Source organism: Panicum virgatum, chromosome 9K (assembly GCF_016808335.1).
Source record: "Panicum virgatum strain AP13 chromosome 9K, P.virgatum_v5, whole genome shotgun sequence".
NCBI classification, from domain to species: domain Eukaryota; kingdom Viridiplantae; phylum Streptophyta; class Magnoliopsida; order Poales; family Poaceae; genus Panicum; species Panicum virgatum.
Genome location: NC_053144.1, coordinates 57,921,180 through 57,938,514, shown reverse-complemented (window position 1 = coordinate 57,938,514; position 17,335 = coordinate 57,921,180). Strand labels below are relative to the sequence as shown.

At 53.1% G+C, this 17,335-nt stretch overlaps 1 protein-coding gene across 4 annotated transcripts; it reads left to right on the top strand.

Annotated features, from left to right (window-relative positions):
• The first annotated feature begins 176 nt into the window (after positions 1-176).
• LOC120652690 lies at positions 177-17,329 on the top strand. 4 transcript variants are annotated; one of them, XR_005666637.1, is made up of 12 exons: positions 177-622; positions 1,201-1,243; positions 1,434-1,487; positions 11,885-11,948; positions 12,174-12,230; positions 12,314-12,408; positions 12,508-12,546; positions 12,627-12,715; positions 12,986-13,064; positions 14,109-14,156; positions 14,596-14,774; positions 17,034-17,329. XR_005666637.1 is itself a non-coding variant. In XM_039930577.1 (11 exons), the coding sequence occupies exons 1-11, from the start codon at positions 192-194 to the stop codon at positions 14,674-14,676; spliced, it is 1,080 nt and encodes a 359-aa protein (XP_039786511.1). In that variant the 5' UTR covers positions 177-191; the 3' UTR covers positions 14,677-14,986. The 4 variants fall into 4 exon arrangements, 1 of the variants encoding a protein (XP_039786511.1); XR_005666636.1 differs by having other exon boundaries at positions 16,625-17,329; XM_039930577.1 differs by lacking the exon at positions 17,034-17,329 and having other exon boundaries at positions 14,596-14,986.
• The last annotated feature ends 6 nt before the right edge of the window (positions 17,330-17,335 follow it).

Genomic DNA, 17,335 nt, shown 5'->3' with positions numbered 1-17,335 from the left:
GTCTCGCTAGTCTTTACCACGAAAGCGACGCCACGACTTTTTTTTTATGCAAGACGCCACGACTATTAGTCACCGGACTCGACTTGACCATCGAATTCGCAGTCGCGCGGCCATCACACCACGCGACGACACCCAGGACAGGACCGCGGCGGCAAGCACCACGTGAGCGGTGCGGCCGCGCCGCAGGGCGGATGGGGACGCTGCCGCGGCCGGCCGATGAAGGCTGGCATCGGGGTTGGGTCCCGGCCCGCTCCTGCCGCTGCGGTCCTGTCCTGGGTGTCGTCGCGTGGTGTGATGGCCGCGCTGCGGAACAAACGCCAGACGTGTCGAGCTCCAGCCGCGGGGGCATCCTCAGCGCTGCCCGCCAGGCCACAGGCGGACAAGCTCGCACGCTCCGCGCATCCTCGGGCACGCCGCCGCTGCGAATGCCGGCTCCGGGGCCCCGCATGCCGCCGCCGCTCCTCCTCCTCCTCCTCGCGGCGGCATGCAGCTGCGGCCCCGCTGGCGGTACGGGGGGAGGCGGCTCCTGCGAGCTCTCCGTCGCGCGCGGCGGCGAGCTCTACAGCTTCGCTCTCGCGGCGCCGACGCCGGCGCACCACCGCGGCGTCCTCAGCGAGGACGGGTACGTGACTAGCTAGAGCTACTGCGCTCCCACTACTACTACTAGCGTGCCCTTTAAATTGTCTACGCCCTCCGCGTCCATCGGGACGGGGATTGGCTCAAATTCCAACAGTTTGAGGGTAGTGTAGAATCCTCCTCGTGCCTCGCGGTCACCCCGGGGCCTCCTCGTGCCTCGCAGTCGCGGAGACGCGCTTCTCGTGTTAGATGAAATGGTTGTCCTGTGTTGGGGCATTGCTGATGTTTTGACTCAGTCGATTGCTTTGCTGTGTTGAATGATTTTGGTTGTATATCGAACTTATATCGGTATCTGATCACAAGTCAACAGATTTGTGCATTCGTAGCCTGATTGGCCTTTTTAGAAAGCAAGTTGCGTCTGTGGCTTGCTGAAAGTTGAAGACCTCTGAAATCGTTGTGGGTGAGGCAGATTTACAAGTGTGTCCTTTATAGATATTGAAATTGATCAGCTTGACTTGGTTGAAAACTCATGCGTTATTATATTCTCTCTCTATGGAATTGCACTCTCTGGCGTTATGATACATATGCTAAGTGCATCCTGTAATAATCTGTCTCACGTTTCAGGTTTTACAAGGTGGCTGTGAATGATTCCATACTCTGGTTCCAGGTTGGTTATGATAGGATAATCTTTTCTGTGTGATCATCTTTTGCATATGTAGGCATAATTTCTCCATTTAGAGAACCTAATATGATAAGCTGGCGAATAACTGAAATGAGCTTTTGAATTCCCTAAAAGAAACTTTTGAGGTTTTGTGCTCCACCCACTAATGATGGTTTTATTTGTTCCATACATGCAGCTGTGCGATGAAATGCTATTCAACTTTGACCCACCTATGTGTCTTAATTGTGAGGTACTCCTTTGATATAGCTATTCCATCAGATAAATGGAAGCTGTTCAGAGTTTTTCTAGTATTTCCTTCGCAGATTAGCATGCGCACTCACGTCTGTATATCAGCATTTACCTTTCATGCTTGTTGTAGGAGAGAATAATCCCTGTATTCCTCCAACCCTAGAAGTGTGGGTATATATAACACCTATACATGGGCCTCTAGATGGGCCTCTATACACATGAGCTCAATATACTCCAACACCCCCCCGCAGTCTGAACTACCGGTGCAGCGGTGTTCAGAACTGGATAACAAGAAAGCTGACACCCCCCGCAGTCTGAACTACCGACGCAGCGGTGTTCAAGACTGAACAAGAAGAGAGTACAAATAGAGTACAAAGGGCAAATACCCCCCGCAGCCACAACTAGCCACCGGCTACGTTGAGGCTGGAACGAAACTCCGAGAAGGTCGAGGAGGGCAGCCCCTTGGTGAATATGTCAGCAAACTGGGAGGTAGTCGGGACATGGAGTACCCGAACATCGCCGATTGCGACTCTGTCGCGCACGAAGTGTAGGTCGATCTCCACGTGCTTCGTCCGCTGATGCTGGACGGGGTTGGTGGAGAGATACACGGCGCTGACGTTGTCGCAGTAGACGAGCGTGCTCTTGGCGAGCGGGCTGTGGAGCTCCGCCAAGAGCTGTCGTAGCCAGGACGCCTCCGCTACGCCGTTAGCGATAGCCCGGTACTCCGCCTCGGCACTGGAGCGAGAGACAACCGGCTGCCGCTTGGACGACCAGGAGACCAGGTTGCCTCCCAAGAAGACGGCGTAGCCGGAAGTGGAGCGACGAGTGTCCGGGCAGCCAGCCCAGTCAGCGTCGGTGTAGACCACCAGCTCCGCAGAGGACGAGCAGTGAAGCACCAGGCCGAGGTCCACAGTGCCACGGACGTACCGGAGGAGACGCTTCAGCGCAGCAAGGTGTGTGTCGGTACCCAGGACTGGGGTACCCCTTCTTGCTGTATCTAGGCAAGAGCCTTGTAGTTATTCTTGACTACGTCCAAACAGCCGGACCCCTGTGGTCCGGAGTCCTGATCTCTCGGCGACGGTTCCGGACCTGCCTCACGACTGGGAAAGGTCCAGGAACGACGCGTCCCGGAAGAGGCGGGCAGCCCGAACAGCCGGGGCTCCGGACCTCCCGAGGGGTCCGGACCCCCGCGGAAGCCCCGGACCCCTCATAGGGTCCCGGACCCCTTGTATGGTAACCGGACCACTCGCTAAGGGAAGAAGTCGACGCCCTGCCTCGGGGTGGTCCGGAGCGACACGTGTCTACAAACACGACATTTCAAGGCCGCTTGGTCTCCATACTAAGCCTCACCCACCACTGCATTTATTGTGGTAGGTGGACACCCGCATTGATGCGGTGGAAGCCAAGGCGATTCTTTGACAAGGAGGCACTATTGATCGCGTGTTACCGAGATGGTGGAGCCGCAGGCGCCGCCCACGCCGCGCCTGCCAAGTCTGCCATAACAGATGGATACGACGGCTCGGCTTCACCCATTATGACGCCTACATAATAGCCTCCACAGGCTACGCCGCAAGCTACGCTCCCCCAACGGACACCTTGGTGACGGGACAAGAGAAGACCACTGTAGCCCTAGCAGAGCGTATCGGGGGAAAGATCCGTAACCACTGTACCCATCTGAATACTCTGCGTAGTATGCTGCGCAGTCACATTGGGCCCACCTGTCGGGGCCCCAACGTCCTATGTATCCGCCCCCTTGGTCTATAAAAGGGGGCGCCCGCTAGAAGGAAGACTCAGGCTGGGGAGAACCAAGGCCCGGCAGAGGATAGACTCAAACTCAACAGAGATCAAAACTTCTCCCAGTGGACGTAGGGTATTACGCTCCGGCGGCCCGAACCACTCTAGATCGTGTGTTCTTGTGTGTCTATCTCAGAGCAAGATCAGCCCAATCGCCTAGTACCTCCCCGAGCAGTCCCTCTCTGGGAATAGGCGGGTGCGCTCCGCCACCCGGCTGTGGGTACCCTAGAAATCCCACGACATTTGGCGCCGTCCGTGGGGAGGAACAGGCGCTGGCTGGATCTTCAGGCTTCTGGGGCCGTGTTCATCCTCTGCAACGACGAACAAGAAGATGAAGAGAGGCATGGTGGCACCCACGCCGCATGCTGTGGCACTGGGGCGCCAGCGCCCTCGGTGCGACGGTGCACGGCAGCTGCGCCTGCTGTGCGTCGCCACTGCGACGCCTCAGAGTCGGCACGGTGGTGCGCGGGGGCGACGCCTGTCGCGTGCCGCCCCGCGCCATCCCGGTGTCGGCTCAAGGTTTTCTCTCAAGCAACGGCCATCCTTCCTCTCCGGCGGTATGACGTCGGCTCAAGGCTTTCTCTCAACATAGAGCCCGGAGCCGACGGCCTTCCCGGAGGAAGTTGGCCGTGTCGTCCTGCCGTTGCCAGCACCGGAGATCCGCCTCAGCGTAGCTCGGTGCTGCTGCAGACAAGGCCCCGCCGCCAGGCGCGGGGGCCCCTGGCGCTAGCACCAAGGACAAGCCGGCGAACGACCACACCTCTCCGCGCTCCACGTCCGGTCCTTCTGCTGCGCAAGGGCGTCTGGTCTCCATCGGCAGACGACGACGGCGGTAGGGGAGCCTCTCCCACTCAAAGCCAAAGAATTTGTCTCATGCTACCTAAGCATGTGACAGCTCTTAGGCAAGGAGTGGCCCCCCGGGCTCCCGAGGTGATGCTGGATGATGCAGTTCAGGCACATCTAGAGCGCCTTCGCCTCCGACGACTATGAAGAATTTAGGGGTGGCCGTGCCACTTCCAACCGGAGAAGAACACGCTGTATAGCATGCAGCCGTAGGTTACTCCTAAGAAAAGATTAAGAGAATCCTCCTTTGTAATAACGTGGCGCCTATGTGTGTGTCCAGAGCGGTCAAGGTCTGACCTTGTAAACCCGACCTCTGGCCCTATCACACAAACAGGCAAAAAGCGGTCCGGAGCGGTGGAGGTCCGACCTCGTAATCCCGACCTCTGATGTATACCGTGATAACCACAATAATAAAGGAGAGTTATTTTCTTAGTCTTGTCTCGACTCTACTCTAATAACATTCATTCGTTCTGGTTGGCTATTTCTTCGTTAACCGTCTCTTCCCCCCAAACAGAGTCTTTTCTTTTGTTAAGCGATCCAAGTTAAGTTGCCGGCTTGAAGTCAGGTGAGGACGCCCCTTCTAGCTGGAAGGCAGTCCGGACCCCTAAGGACCTGCTCTGGAGAAGTGGTACTCGTATCCTGGGGTAGAGGAGCTCCGCGTAGCTTAGCCTGTTAATGTACCCTAAGCTTACGTACTTCACTACCTTGTTACAAGTACTCTAGTATCCAAGACTGCTGTCTTTAGAGGTCCCGGGCTCCCTTCTAGTATAAGGCTTGGTTTCTTGCACCTTACTGTGAGGTCCGGTGACATTTTCCTTTGGTTCGTCAGCAATAATCCAAGTCCACTACGGTGGCCCGCTCCGGCGGAGACCGCTCGCCACGGTCGACCCAAGTCCACTTCGGTGGCCCGCTCCGGCGGAGACCGCTCGCCACGGTCGACCCAAGTCCACTCCGGTGGCCCGCTCCGGCGGAGACCGCTCGCCACGGTCGACTCAAGTCCACTCCGGTGGCCCGCTCCGGCGGAGACCGCTCGCCACGGTCGACTCAAGTCCACTCCGGTGGCCCGCTCCGGCGGAGACCGCTCGCCACGGTCGCCAAGAGCCAGGTCCAGGAGGTATTGTTGCTCCCTGAGCGGTCCGAGGTCTGTGTAGCCGCTTAGCTTGGTTCCGTACCCTAAGCCTACACCTTCATCGCCCTGCGGAGAGCACTCTAGAGCTTGAACCTGGCAACCGGTGTACCGGCCTCAGGGGTCCGGAGCACCCGCTCTTCGTATGACCACACCAGCGTAATCAGGTTACGTAGAAACACATCACGATAGTGGCCCCACCCGCGGGTTCGTACCTCTCCCGAGGTGGGCCCGGGGGCCACTGTCGGTACCCCAGAACTGGGGTACCCCTTCTTGCTGTATCTAGCCAAGAGCCTTGTAGTTATCTTTGACTACGTCCAAACAGCCGGACCCCTGTGGTCCGGAGTCCTGATCTCTCGGCGACGGTTCCGGACCTGCCTCACGACTGGGAAAGGTCCAGGAACGACGCGTGTCCCGGAAGAGGCGGGCAACCCGAACAGCCGGGGCTCCGGACCTCCCGAGGGGTCCGGACCCCCGCGGAAGCCCCGGACCCCTCATAGGGTCCCGGACCCCTTGTATGGTAACCGGACCACTCGCTAAGGGAAGAAGTCGACGCCCTGCCTCGGGGTGGTCCGGAGCGACACGTGTCTACAAGCACGACATTTCAAGGCCGCTTGGTCTCCATACTAAGCCTCACCCACCACTGCATTTATTGTGGTAGGTGGACACCCGCATTGATGCGGTGGAAGCCAGGCGATTCTTTGACCAGGAGGCACTATTGATCGCGTGTTACCAAGATGGTGGAGCCGCAGGCGCCGCCCACGCCGCGCCTGCCAAGTCTGCCATAACAGATGGATACGACGGCTCGGCTTCACCCATTATGACGCCTACATAATAGCCTCCACAGGCTACGCCGCAAGCTACGCTCCCCCAACGGACACCTTGGTGACGGGACAAGGGAAGACCACTGTAGCGCTAGCAGAGCGTATCGGGGGAAAGATCCGTAACCACTGTACCCATCTGAATACTCTGCGTAGTATGCTGCGCAGTCACGTTGGGCCCACCTGTCGGGACTCCAACGTCCTATGTATCCGCCCCCTTGGTCTATAAAAGGGGGCGCCCGCTAGAAGGAAGACTCAGGCTGGGGAGAACCAAGGCCCGGCAGAGGATAGACTCAAACTCAACAGAGATCAAAACTTCTCCCAGTGGACGTAGGGTATTACGCTCCGGCGGCCCGAACCACTCTAGATCGTGTGTTCTTGTGTGCCTATCTCAGAGCAAGATCAGCCCAATCGCCTAGTACCTCCCCGAGCAGTCCCTCTCTGGGAATAGGCGGGTGCGCTCCGCCACCCGGCTGTGGGTACCCTAGAAATCCCACGATAGTGTGACTCCCGGGGATCATGCATATGGAGACAGACCTGCTGAACAGCGTAGGTGAGGTCCGGCCTGGTGAAGGTGAGGTACTGCAAAGCGCCGGCCAGACTCCGGTAGGCAGTAGGATCAGCCACTGGATCACCCAGATCAGCAGACAGCTTCGCCTGAGTGTCGACTGGAGTGGAGCAGGGCTTGCAATCAGTCATCCCAGCCCGCTCCAGAATATCGAGGGCATACTGCTCCTGGTGGAGGAGAAGACCAGACGGGCGAGGCTCAATAGTGACGCCCAAGAAGTGGTGGAGCTGACCGAGATCCTTCATAGCGAACTCCTGCTGCAGAGAGGAGATGACATTCTGAAGCAACTGCTGACTGGAAGCTGTGAGCACAATGTCATCGACATATAGCAGCAGATATGCCGTCTCATCCCCACGGCGGTAGATGAAGAGAGACGTGTCAGACTTGGCCTCGGTGAACCCCAGTGTTAGCAAGAACGTGGCGAACCGAGAGTACCAAGCCCGTGGAGCATGCTTCAGTCCATAGAGACTTGTTGAGCCCGCAGACCATATCCGGACGACTCGAGTCCACAAATCCCGCAGGCTGAGAGCAGTAAACAGTCTCTGACAATGTGCCGTGAAGAAACGCATTCTTCACATCCAGCTGGTGCACAGGCCAAGTGCGCGAGAGCGCAAGCGAGAGGACCGTGCGCACCGTAGCGGACTTCACGACCGGGCTGAAGGTCTCATCATAGTCCACACTAGGCCGCTGAGTGAACCTCCGGAGAACCCAGCGAGCCTTGTAGCGCTCCAGTGTGCCGTCAGCCCGACGCTTATGCGTCCAGATCCACTTGCCAGTCACCACATTGCAACCAGACGGACGCGGCACGAGGTCCCACGTCTGGTTGGCAAGAAGAGCCGCGTACTCCTCTTCCATCGCGTGACGTCAGTGAGGATCCGCCAAGGCGTCGCGGACAGAGGAGGGTACCGGAGAGACCCGCGACTCTCCCTCGGTGACGGAGAGAGTCGCGGCCTGGGACGCCATCCGTCGAGTCACCATGGGATGGATATGCCGAGGATCCCGATGGATGACCAGCGGGTGGTACACCTCCGGCTCGGCTCGAGAGGGAGCCGGATGAGGCGGCGGCGGCGGCGACGGCTCCGGTGTCGGCATCACAGGAGCCTCCGGAGCAGGAGGCGGTGCCGGTGTCGACGCCAAACGACGCCGGTACACCTGCACCGGCTCAGCGTACCGCTGCGGCGCCGGGTTCGGCACCGAGCGACGCCGGTACACCTGCACCGACTGAGCGTACCGCTCAGGTGCAGGGGAAGGCACCGGGGCTGCGCGTGGCGCAGCGGGAGACACCGGGTCCGTGTGCGGCACGACCGGAGGTCCGGGGGCCGCGCGTGGTGCGACCGCGGGCACCGGGGCCGCGCTCGGCGCAGCAGGGATCACCGGAAGAGGTGCCGGTGCGCCGGGAAAACCTGCAGGAAAAGGACAGACAGGTAACGGTGGCTGAACCACCGGGTCAGTCGGAAACAGAGACGCCAGTTCGGGATCAGAAGAAGGTGTGGAGGAGGTGGAGTAGGGGAAATCCGACTCGTCGAAGACGACGTGTCGTGAGATCAGAACGCGGCGAGAGGTGAGGTCAAAGCATCGGTACCCCTTGTGGTCAGGGGAGTACCCGAGGAACACACAATGAGTCGAGCGGGGCGCCAGCTTGTGAGAAGCGGTGGCGGAGGTGTTAGGGTAACACGCACACCCGAAGACCCGAAGGTGGTCGTAGCGAGGAGGGGTACCGAAAAGAGCGTGGTGTGGAGTGGGAGCAGGAGAAGCAGTGGATGGAAGTCGGTTGAGCAGGTAGGTGGCGGTGTGGAGGCTCTCAGCCCAGAAGCGCGGAGGGAGAGAAGCTTGGATCAGAAGGGTGCGCACGACGTCGTTCGTCGTGCGAATCATCCGCTCAGCCTTGCCGTTCTGAGGAGAGGTATACGGACAAGACATACGCAGCTGAACACCCCGAGACAGGAAGAAAGACCGGGAGGTGGAGTTATCGAACTCCCGCCCGTTGTCACACTGGACGGCCTTAACGGTGAGGCCGAACTGAGTGAACACCCAGGCAAAGAAGTGGAGGAGGGTGGGGAAAGTCTCAGACTTGGCGCGCAAAGGGAAAGTCCAAGAGTAATGAGAAAAATCATCAACAATGATCAGATAGTATCTATAGCCAGATATGCTGAGTACAGGAGATGTCCACAGGTCACAGTGAATAAGATCAAAAGCATGCGCAACATGCGAAGAAGAAAAAGAAAACGGAAGTCTAACATGACGACCTAACTGGCACGCATGACAGAGGTGCTCAGCAGGAGCCCTAGTACATGGAACATCGGTACTACGGCAGAGCTGAGCCAAAACGTCGCGGCCGGGGTGACCAAGCCGGCGGTGCCAGGTGGTGGAAGAAGGCGTCACGGCAAAAGCAAAAGACGAAGAAGCCGAAGGCGAGACAGCGGAAGCAGGAAGCCGAAGAGTGTAAAGGGGCCCCGGGCTGTCACATCGGAGGAGCGGACGCCGGGAAGCCGAATCCTTCACAGTAAGACTAGAGGAGTCAAATTCGATAGAACAGGAGTTGTCAGCAGTAAACTGGCGAATAGAAAGAAGGTTGTGAACCATTTGAGGAGCAACAAGAACATTAGGAAGACGAGGAGCAGAACCCACGGCGGTGACAGGAAGGCAAGACCCATCACCAACCATGATAGAAGAAGGACAAGAGGGGTGTGGGGTTCGGACAGAAGAGAGGATACCAGCATCGGGAGTGGTGTGGAACGAGGCACCCGAGTCGGCGATCCACTCGGTGCTGGTCGGCGGCGTCAGTCCCATGGTGCTGAAGGACTGCGCCAGAGCGGCCTGGTCCCACCCCCCAGGGCAGGTCGGCTGCTGGCTGGGCTGAGCGGGCGGGGTCCAGGACGGCGCGAAGAGTGGAGCAGCGCCAGTGAACATGGCCGCCGGCTGGAGCTGAGGACGAGTCCCCCCTCCCGGACCCTGGAACGGCCACATCGAGATGCGCCCTGACCATGGGTTGCTGAAGGATGGCCAGGGCGTACCTCCAGCGGCAGGGGCGGGAGCCGGAGCCGGTGTCGGCGCGCCCCGACGGCCCCCACCGGTACCGGTGCTCCCAGAAGCAGGGCCACCAGTGCCACCACCCAGTCGCCGGCGACGTCCACGGCCCCCCTCCTCCGGTCTGCCCTGCGGGAGCAGCACCAAGGAGGGAGGTGGCAGGAGCAGCGGAGGAGGCCGTTGGAGTAGCAACGAGCGCGGCGGGGGTGGGCGAGGACGATCCGGGCGCGAAACCCCTGGTGATCTCAAGGGCGAGGTCGTCCCGGACCTGCAGGAAGGTGGGGAATGGCCTCTGGCGGGCGATCCAGCCCTTCAGGTGGTCGTAGGTGCTGCTCAGTCCCCGTAGGACATTGAGCACCAAGACCCGATCGGACACCGGATCCCCGAGGTCGTGAAGAACATCGACCATGCTCTTCATCCGCCGGCAGTACTCACCGACGGAGAGGTCCCCCTGCACGAAAGTGCGGAAAGTGGCGTCGAGCTGGAGGGCGCGGTACTCGGCGTTGCCGAGGAACTGCCCCTCGAGCGCCACCTGGTCCCGCCAATGGCCGTAGGAGGAGGATGCGGGGTCGAGGAGGACGGAGACCAGGGCCCTGATGTTCTGGACGCCGGCTGCCTGGAGGTGGAGCTGGGCAACCATGGGGTCGGCCGGGTTGTACCGGGCTCCAGATCCAATTGGTGGGGCCAGGTGGGAGGAGGAGGCGCCGTGCTCGGGGTCGACTGGCTGGCCGGAGGAGATGCGGAGGTAGCGCTCCGCCTCGGCGACCCGGAGAGCGAGGGCGTCGGCCGTGGAGCGCTCGCGCTCCCAGGTAAGGGCTGCCACACGGACACGCTCCTGGGCCGCCGAAGCCTCCGACTTGGCGGCGAGGAGGTCCGCGGCGAGAGCGGCGTCGGCCTGCTGCCCTCGGAAGGCGGCGGCAGAGAGCGGCGCGTCCATGGGAGGCATCCCGAGCTCGGGCCACGTGGGATCGGCGACGGTGGCAGCGGCGGGCTGCTTGCCGGAAGCGACCGCGGCGCGGTGGGCGGCGGCGGCGGCATCGCCCGCACCAGGGACGTCCTGAGCGGCGGCGACGTCGGCGGGCCCGATCTGGGCGGCTGCGGCGGCTGCAGGCCCACCCGCGCCTGCACCAGGGCCGGGAACGACCTGGGCGGCGGCGACGGCGGCTGCAGCCCCGGCCTGGGCTCCGCCCGCGCCTGCACCAGGGCCGGGAACGACCTGGGCGGCGGCGGCGGCGGATGCAGCCCCGGCCTGGGCTCCGCCCGCGCCAGGGCCAGCCTGGGCGGCCAGCGCGGCGGCGGTGGCGCTGCTCTAGGCGGGCGGCGGCGGTGGCGCTGCTCCAGGCGGGCGGCGGCGTCGGAGCAGAGGAGGAACCGGCCCCGAGCAGAGGAGGCGCGGCTCCAGTCCTGGGAAGCGCAGATCCGGCGGCGGCGGCCTCGGGGGCGGCGGATCCGGCGGCCCCCAGGCCCCTGCCGGCGGCGGCGGCCCTGCCCTGCTCGGGATCGAGCAGGGCCAGGGAGGCGGCGGGCCTGGCAGGCCATGGCGCCGGCACAGAGAGAGGGGAAGGAAGGGAAGAGAGGGAGGGGAAGGAGGAGAGGGGAGGAGGAGGGGCCGGCGGCCGGTTATGGTGGCCGGCGGCGGCGGCGGCGGGCTGGAGAGTGGAGAGAAGAGAGAGAGGAAACCTAGGCTAAAGATACCATGTAGGAGACAATAATCCCTGTATTTCTCCAACCCTAGAAGGGTGGGTATATATAACACCTATACATGAGCCTCTAGATGGGCCTCTATACACATGGGCTCAATATACTCCAACACTTGTGTTTAATGAGCAAGCATCATTGTTTCTTCATTGCTTATCTAGACACTGTTTATAGCTGTATTTGTTACGATTGCCTAAGGGAACGTGTTATCATTTGAAGATTTACCAACCAGAAGTGCATACTTCACAGCACGTTTGCAGTTACCTGAACTTTCATGTGCTAGGGGACACTCTTTCATTAAACAATCTTTGTCTCTTTGATGAATTCTCTTAACAAGGAATAGTCTAATAGGTGGTAGTGATAGTATGGCCGTGGACACAATTACTTCTTGGAATGTTGTTATTTTTTCTAATAATTTAAGCTCCTATGTACCTTCATACTGAGTGCTGTCAAAGATTCTATTTTTTTCTCATCTGTTGCTTTAATTCTATTCTATTCTAACTATTTATGTACCACAATAGGGCTGTGGCGGTCCATTGAGGTGCGGAACCCAGTGTAGTGCACTTGTGTCGAATAATATTGGAGGTAGCTTTTTTCTCTCCTGAGTCATTATTTTCAGTTGATCCCTATTATATCCTTAACTGTGTATCCGGAATGATATATGTGGAACAACTGGTTCCCCCTTTGCATTTTTCAAATGATTTTGAATTTTATTTTTCAAATATCAGTCTGAATTGTTCTATTGTCCTCTTTTGCTGTTAGTGCTGGTCATTGGAAGTAACATAATCTACATTTTTTTTCTGTCCACAGGGTATGATGTTTGCACAACCCTCGGGAGTTCATCTAAATCCCATTTATCTCTAATTGGTAACAGTGGTATACAATTGTTTCAGAACTATCCTTTTTGTATGGAACTAACTTTTTTATTTGTTTTGTTGGGGGAAGAATAGACGAGAGTAATCCTCAAAAGGGTGTTGTTGTTAAGATGTTCTCATCAAAGTGTTCTATTTCTATTTCTGTCCTTTGCGACTCAATTGTAGCCCAAGTGAGTAGATTCCTTCATTTACAGCTCCTTGAAGTTTATGTTTACTTTGTTTCTTTATCACCTCTATTTTACCTTTCTACTTTATTTTCTCGTTCACAGGTACCGGGCAAATTCGTCATATCTGGTGATTGTGATTATGTGGGTACACAAAATTTGCAATGATGCAATTTTCTATATCATATTTTCTTCTAAGACATTAACATAACTTTACATCACAGGCTACAACAATTAAGCACCCTTCTGGTTGTTCAAGATCTGTTTCTGCTTCTGGAAGTGGCTGGGGATGGTTAGGCACTTTGTTCATAACGTATGTTATTTTGAGTTGCATACAGCTATGAAACTTGAACTTGTTTGGGCCATTGGGCTATAATAGGAAGAAACTGATCTAGCTCAACTACTGGAAGGTGTGGGTGTACCCCAGCCACCTTGGTTCAAGTTCATTTCTCCTTTGCTTGAGTGCTTATTTTCTTCTCAATACAAATTATAGTCTCTTTTATGATTTCTCATTGCTCACGGAGTTTCATACTTTTTTTTTGTTTTGGTAGTTCTCGCTTGATTAATATCAACTTTTCTGCAGAATACTGTCCCTTCTTGGAGGTTACATTTTGATTGGAGCAGTTTATAGATATTATTTCCTTGGCATTCATTCTGTAGAGGTAAATCAAGTATTTAATGGGTCCGCCAATTTTTATGCCTCATCCATTTTGTTTCAAATTATTTGGGGTACAATTTTATTCTCTACTAGAGGCTAGTTGTAATACTCTCTCAGTTTCTTATCTGTAGGCTCTGGTGCATAGCTTTAGTAATTAGATTTAGAGGACAGTTCTCATTAACCCAACTCCCACTAAACCGATGCATCTGCAAGTGCATATATGTGTGCATGCATGCTTATTGTAAAGAACACTTTAAAAAAAAACTGTAGAAAAAAAGTACCATTTTGTCTCAGCTTTTGTATTAGATATTTTTTCATTAATGGTCCAAGATTTTGGAATGAGATCAAGAAAATTCTTACTGAAAAATTCTTTAAAAAATGTATTAGCCTTTGCCCAAAAGGCTGAGTTACACCACCTTTGCCCAAAAGGCTGAGTTACACCAACTCCTGAAGGCAGGATTCCAAAATAAATGTAGACTGTAGCTGAACCCAATGTTTAGAGACAAAAACAAGTGTTGAATTATACTTAGGCTGTACGAAACGTCAAGTTATGAGACCAGAAATGTTATCTCGTAATTGATTCACTACCAGTTTTGTGCTTCTAGTATATACATAGCAGAAGCGAAAATATTGATTGCTAGGATAAGGATCGGTTTTATTAGATAACAAGGTCAACCTGGCTATGAAATAACTGTTTTGACTTTTGATATTTCTACTTGGATTTCATGGAAATTGGTATGTTCCATTGGGTTTCCCTCTTTTTAGTTAGATTGTTTAAGAAATGCGTATAATTTAACAACACAATAAAACTAACTGAGAAGCACAGAAGAACTAAAAGAATGCCAATAAATCAAATGCAAATAAAAAAATGTAAAACATAGTGCGCCCTTTGTAAAATATTAAATGTTCCTGTCAAATTGTGATATAAAGTATCAATCCTCACTTGCCCTTTATATTTCTACAAGCAATAATTTAGGAACCTTTTCCATCCATTGTAATTCATGATGCTTTCAAACCACTTCTTGTCTTACTCTATTTTATATTCTAGGCCATTCCAAACCTGGAATTTTGGATTGGTTTGCCGCAACGAATTAAGGTGAGTTTATGGGATGTCTATTTGTTTTTAAATGATGTGTCTTCTCTATTAGCAAGCTGCTGTATGCAAGTGATTTTGTTGCATTGTTTTTTTCCCCTTGTTCTATCTACATGTCATATTTGCTCTGTACATATGTAAATTACTAGTACAACCAGTACTATCGATATAGTTTTACTTCAAATAAGATGAGTGCAATGAGCAGGTAACTGATACTTGTAGTAAACAAGTTTCAATTCTAGCAATTATGTACCAAAGGTCTTCAATACTGCAAAGCATTTAGTTAGTTACAGTCACAATAAGTAAATGCTTTTTTAAAAAGAAAAAAGGAAATTTTATTTTGGCAGTTTACAGGTGTGTCTGATGAAAATTTCTAGAGTTCCTTTACTTGCAACATTATTCACCATATGTAACCTTATGGCTTGTCCATCCATCTGTCCAGACCATGTTTGTTCCTGCAACAAGAAGCCGCGTAAGTTATAGCAGAGATGCTCTAGGTGCATATACCCCAGGAAACCATTGAAAAGGTGGCATCCTAGAAAGTTTATGGGCAGCAATACAGTTAACACTCATTTATGTACTCAACAGCAGGACAAATCTTTGATCTTGCCAAGACACCAGGTACCATAATGAGTCATTTATCTTATCCCATGTGTTAGTGTTGGGTAGTACAGTATCTGAATGAACTCTCACTAGGAAATAAAAGTGAGTAATGATTGCAATTACCATAAGCACGTCCATGTATTACCTGTAATTCGGTGTCTCTCTTTTCTCGTTACTTTTTTGGGATGGCCCAAAAGTTGCACAACTGCACTATTGTTATACAGACATCATGATGACAACTCATTTTTTTTCAACTCTGGAATCATTTTGTCTCAAACTTGCATAATGTACACAACTATCTGAACTAAACCTACATATGATTTCTGTACAGAAATCTTATCTAACCATGGGAGTTATAGTCAAATCAAATGTGGTGGCCTATTTAATTCCAATTTCCATTTCAGAACTGCATTTCCTTATAAAACTAAGTGCTTCATTTTGAAATATTAGTCCAACAACAACAACAACAACAACAACATAGCCTTTTTCCCAAGCAAGTTGGGTTAGGCTAGAGATGAAACCCGAAAGAAATAAGTTCAAGGTTCAGGCACATTGATAGCTAGTCTCCAAGCGCTCCTATCCAAAGCTATCTCTTTAGAGATATTCCAATCCTTAAGGTCTCTCTTAACCGACTCATCCCACGTCAGTTTAGGTCTACCTCTACCCCTCTTTACATTATCGACCCGCTCAAGAACCCCATTACGCACCGGCGCCTCAGGAGGCATTCGTTGGACATGTCCAAACCATCTCAGCCGATGCTGGGTAAGTTTCTCCTCAATTGGTGCCACTCCGACCCTATCCCGAATAACTTAGTTCCGGACTCTATCCCTCCTTGTGTGCCCGCAAAACCACCGCAACATCCGCATCTCTGCTACACTCAGTTGCTGGACATGTCGCCTTTTTGTAGGCCAACATTCAGCACCGTATAGCATCGCCGGACGAATTGTTGTCCTATAGAATTTGTCTTTTAGCTTTTGTGGCACCCTCTTGTCACAAAGGATGCCAGAAGCTTGCCGCCATTTCAACCAGCCAGCTGAAATTCTATACCTAACATCTTTATCAATGTCGCCATCCTTTTGTAGCACCGATCCTAAATACCGAAAAGTATCCTTCTGGACCACCACTTGTCCATCTAGACTAACGTCTCCCCCCTCATGCCTAGTCGCGCTGAAATCGCACATCATGTACTCGGTCTTGGTCCTACTAAGTCTGAACCCTTTCGACTCTAACGTGCGTCTCCACAGCTCTAACTTCCTGTTAACCCCTGCCCTACTCTCGTCAACTAGCACCACATCATCAGCAAAGAGCATACACCAAGGGATCTCACCTTGTATATCCCTTGTGACCTCATCCATCACTAAAGCAAATAAATAAGGGCTCAATGCTGACCCCTGGTGTAGGCCTATGTTAATAGGAAAGTCAGTGGTGTTGCCATCACATGTCCGGACAAACGTCGTCGCATCCTTGTACATATCCTTAATGAGGGTAATGTACTTAGTTGGGACTTTGTGCTTCTCCAAGGCCCACCACATGACATTTCTCGGTACTTTGTCATATGCCTTCTCAAGGTCAATGAAGACCATGTGCAAGTCCTTCTTCTGTTCCCTATATCTCTTCATCAATTGTCGTATTAAGAAAATCGCCTCCATGGTTGACCTTCCAAGCATGAACCCAAATTGGTTTTGGATCACACTTGTCACTCTTCTTAGGCGATGCTCGATAACCCTCTCCCAAAGCTTCATATATCTAATACCATTATACTTCTAATAGATGAAAGTATGATATTGTTCTTGTAATATATCTAATAGATAAAAGTATGATATTGTTCTGTAATATATTACATTATTATTCAAAATTCTGCTTCATAGGTATGCAAGTGGGACTTATATTGTGAAATGGATGAACTATTTGTGTGGTGTGTGCCCTGGAGCAACAGTTCTGCTGAAATGTTATCACTTTGAGCATGTACCTCGAGGTTGATTTATGCTTTCAAAATCGCCCATGTCATCCCTCTGGTACATCATTGCAAATGCTGTAGAGAAAATCGCTGCACCTTTAGATGGCTGCGATAGTATGTTTATCTAGATGCACAAGTTATTGTGCAAATGACTTGTTGGATTGGAACCATGAAAATGGATGGTAGTCTTGTAATGATTTTTTCTTAGCTTGCTGCTTCAGAACCTTTTGCACAAAGATGACCTTACAATCTGCATCATACAATCTCTCTGTCCAAAGGAACTTGTAGGGTTATGATACACAACTGTAAGTTTTTGACAGTTTTCAGCAACTGGATGCTTGTTCTCTGGACATGGGCAACAGATAGGATAAGATTGAGACCTCCAATTGCGGGTTGTTACTTTGTTCTCGGAAGCCACAAGTATTTTGGCATTGGCCTCAACTTTCTGTGGATAAAAATTAGCTAGAAATACCTTCATGGAAGGTAGATGAATCTCTTGTGAAAACGTGGTGAAAGTAATGTGATGCGATTTTATCGTGAGCAGGCAAATGAATTATTATGTGGAATCTTTTAAAATTTTATATTGACGTTTCTACTCTGGTATGATATTTGTTCACTGGTC

Excerpts from the sequence above, each read along its gene's own strand:
- LOC120652690 (XM_039930577.1), top strand. The coding sequence starts at position 192 with ATGGGGACGCTGCCGCGGCCGGCCGATGAAGGCTGGCATCGGGGTTGG. Across the intron at positions 11,949-12,173 it reads TGTGTCGAATAATATTGGAG|GGTATGATGTTTGCACAACC; the intron begins GTAGCTTTTTTC and ends TTCTGTCCACAG. Across the intron at positions 12,409-12,507 it reads GCGACTCAATTGTAGCCCAA|GTACCGGGCAAATTCGTCAT; the intron begins GTGAGTAGATTC and ends TCTCGTTCACAG.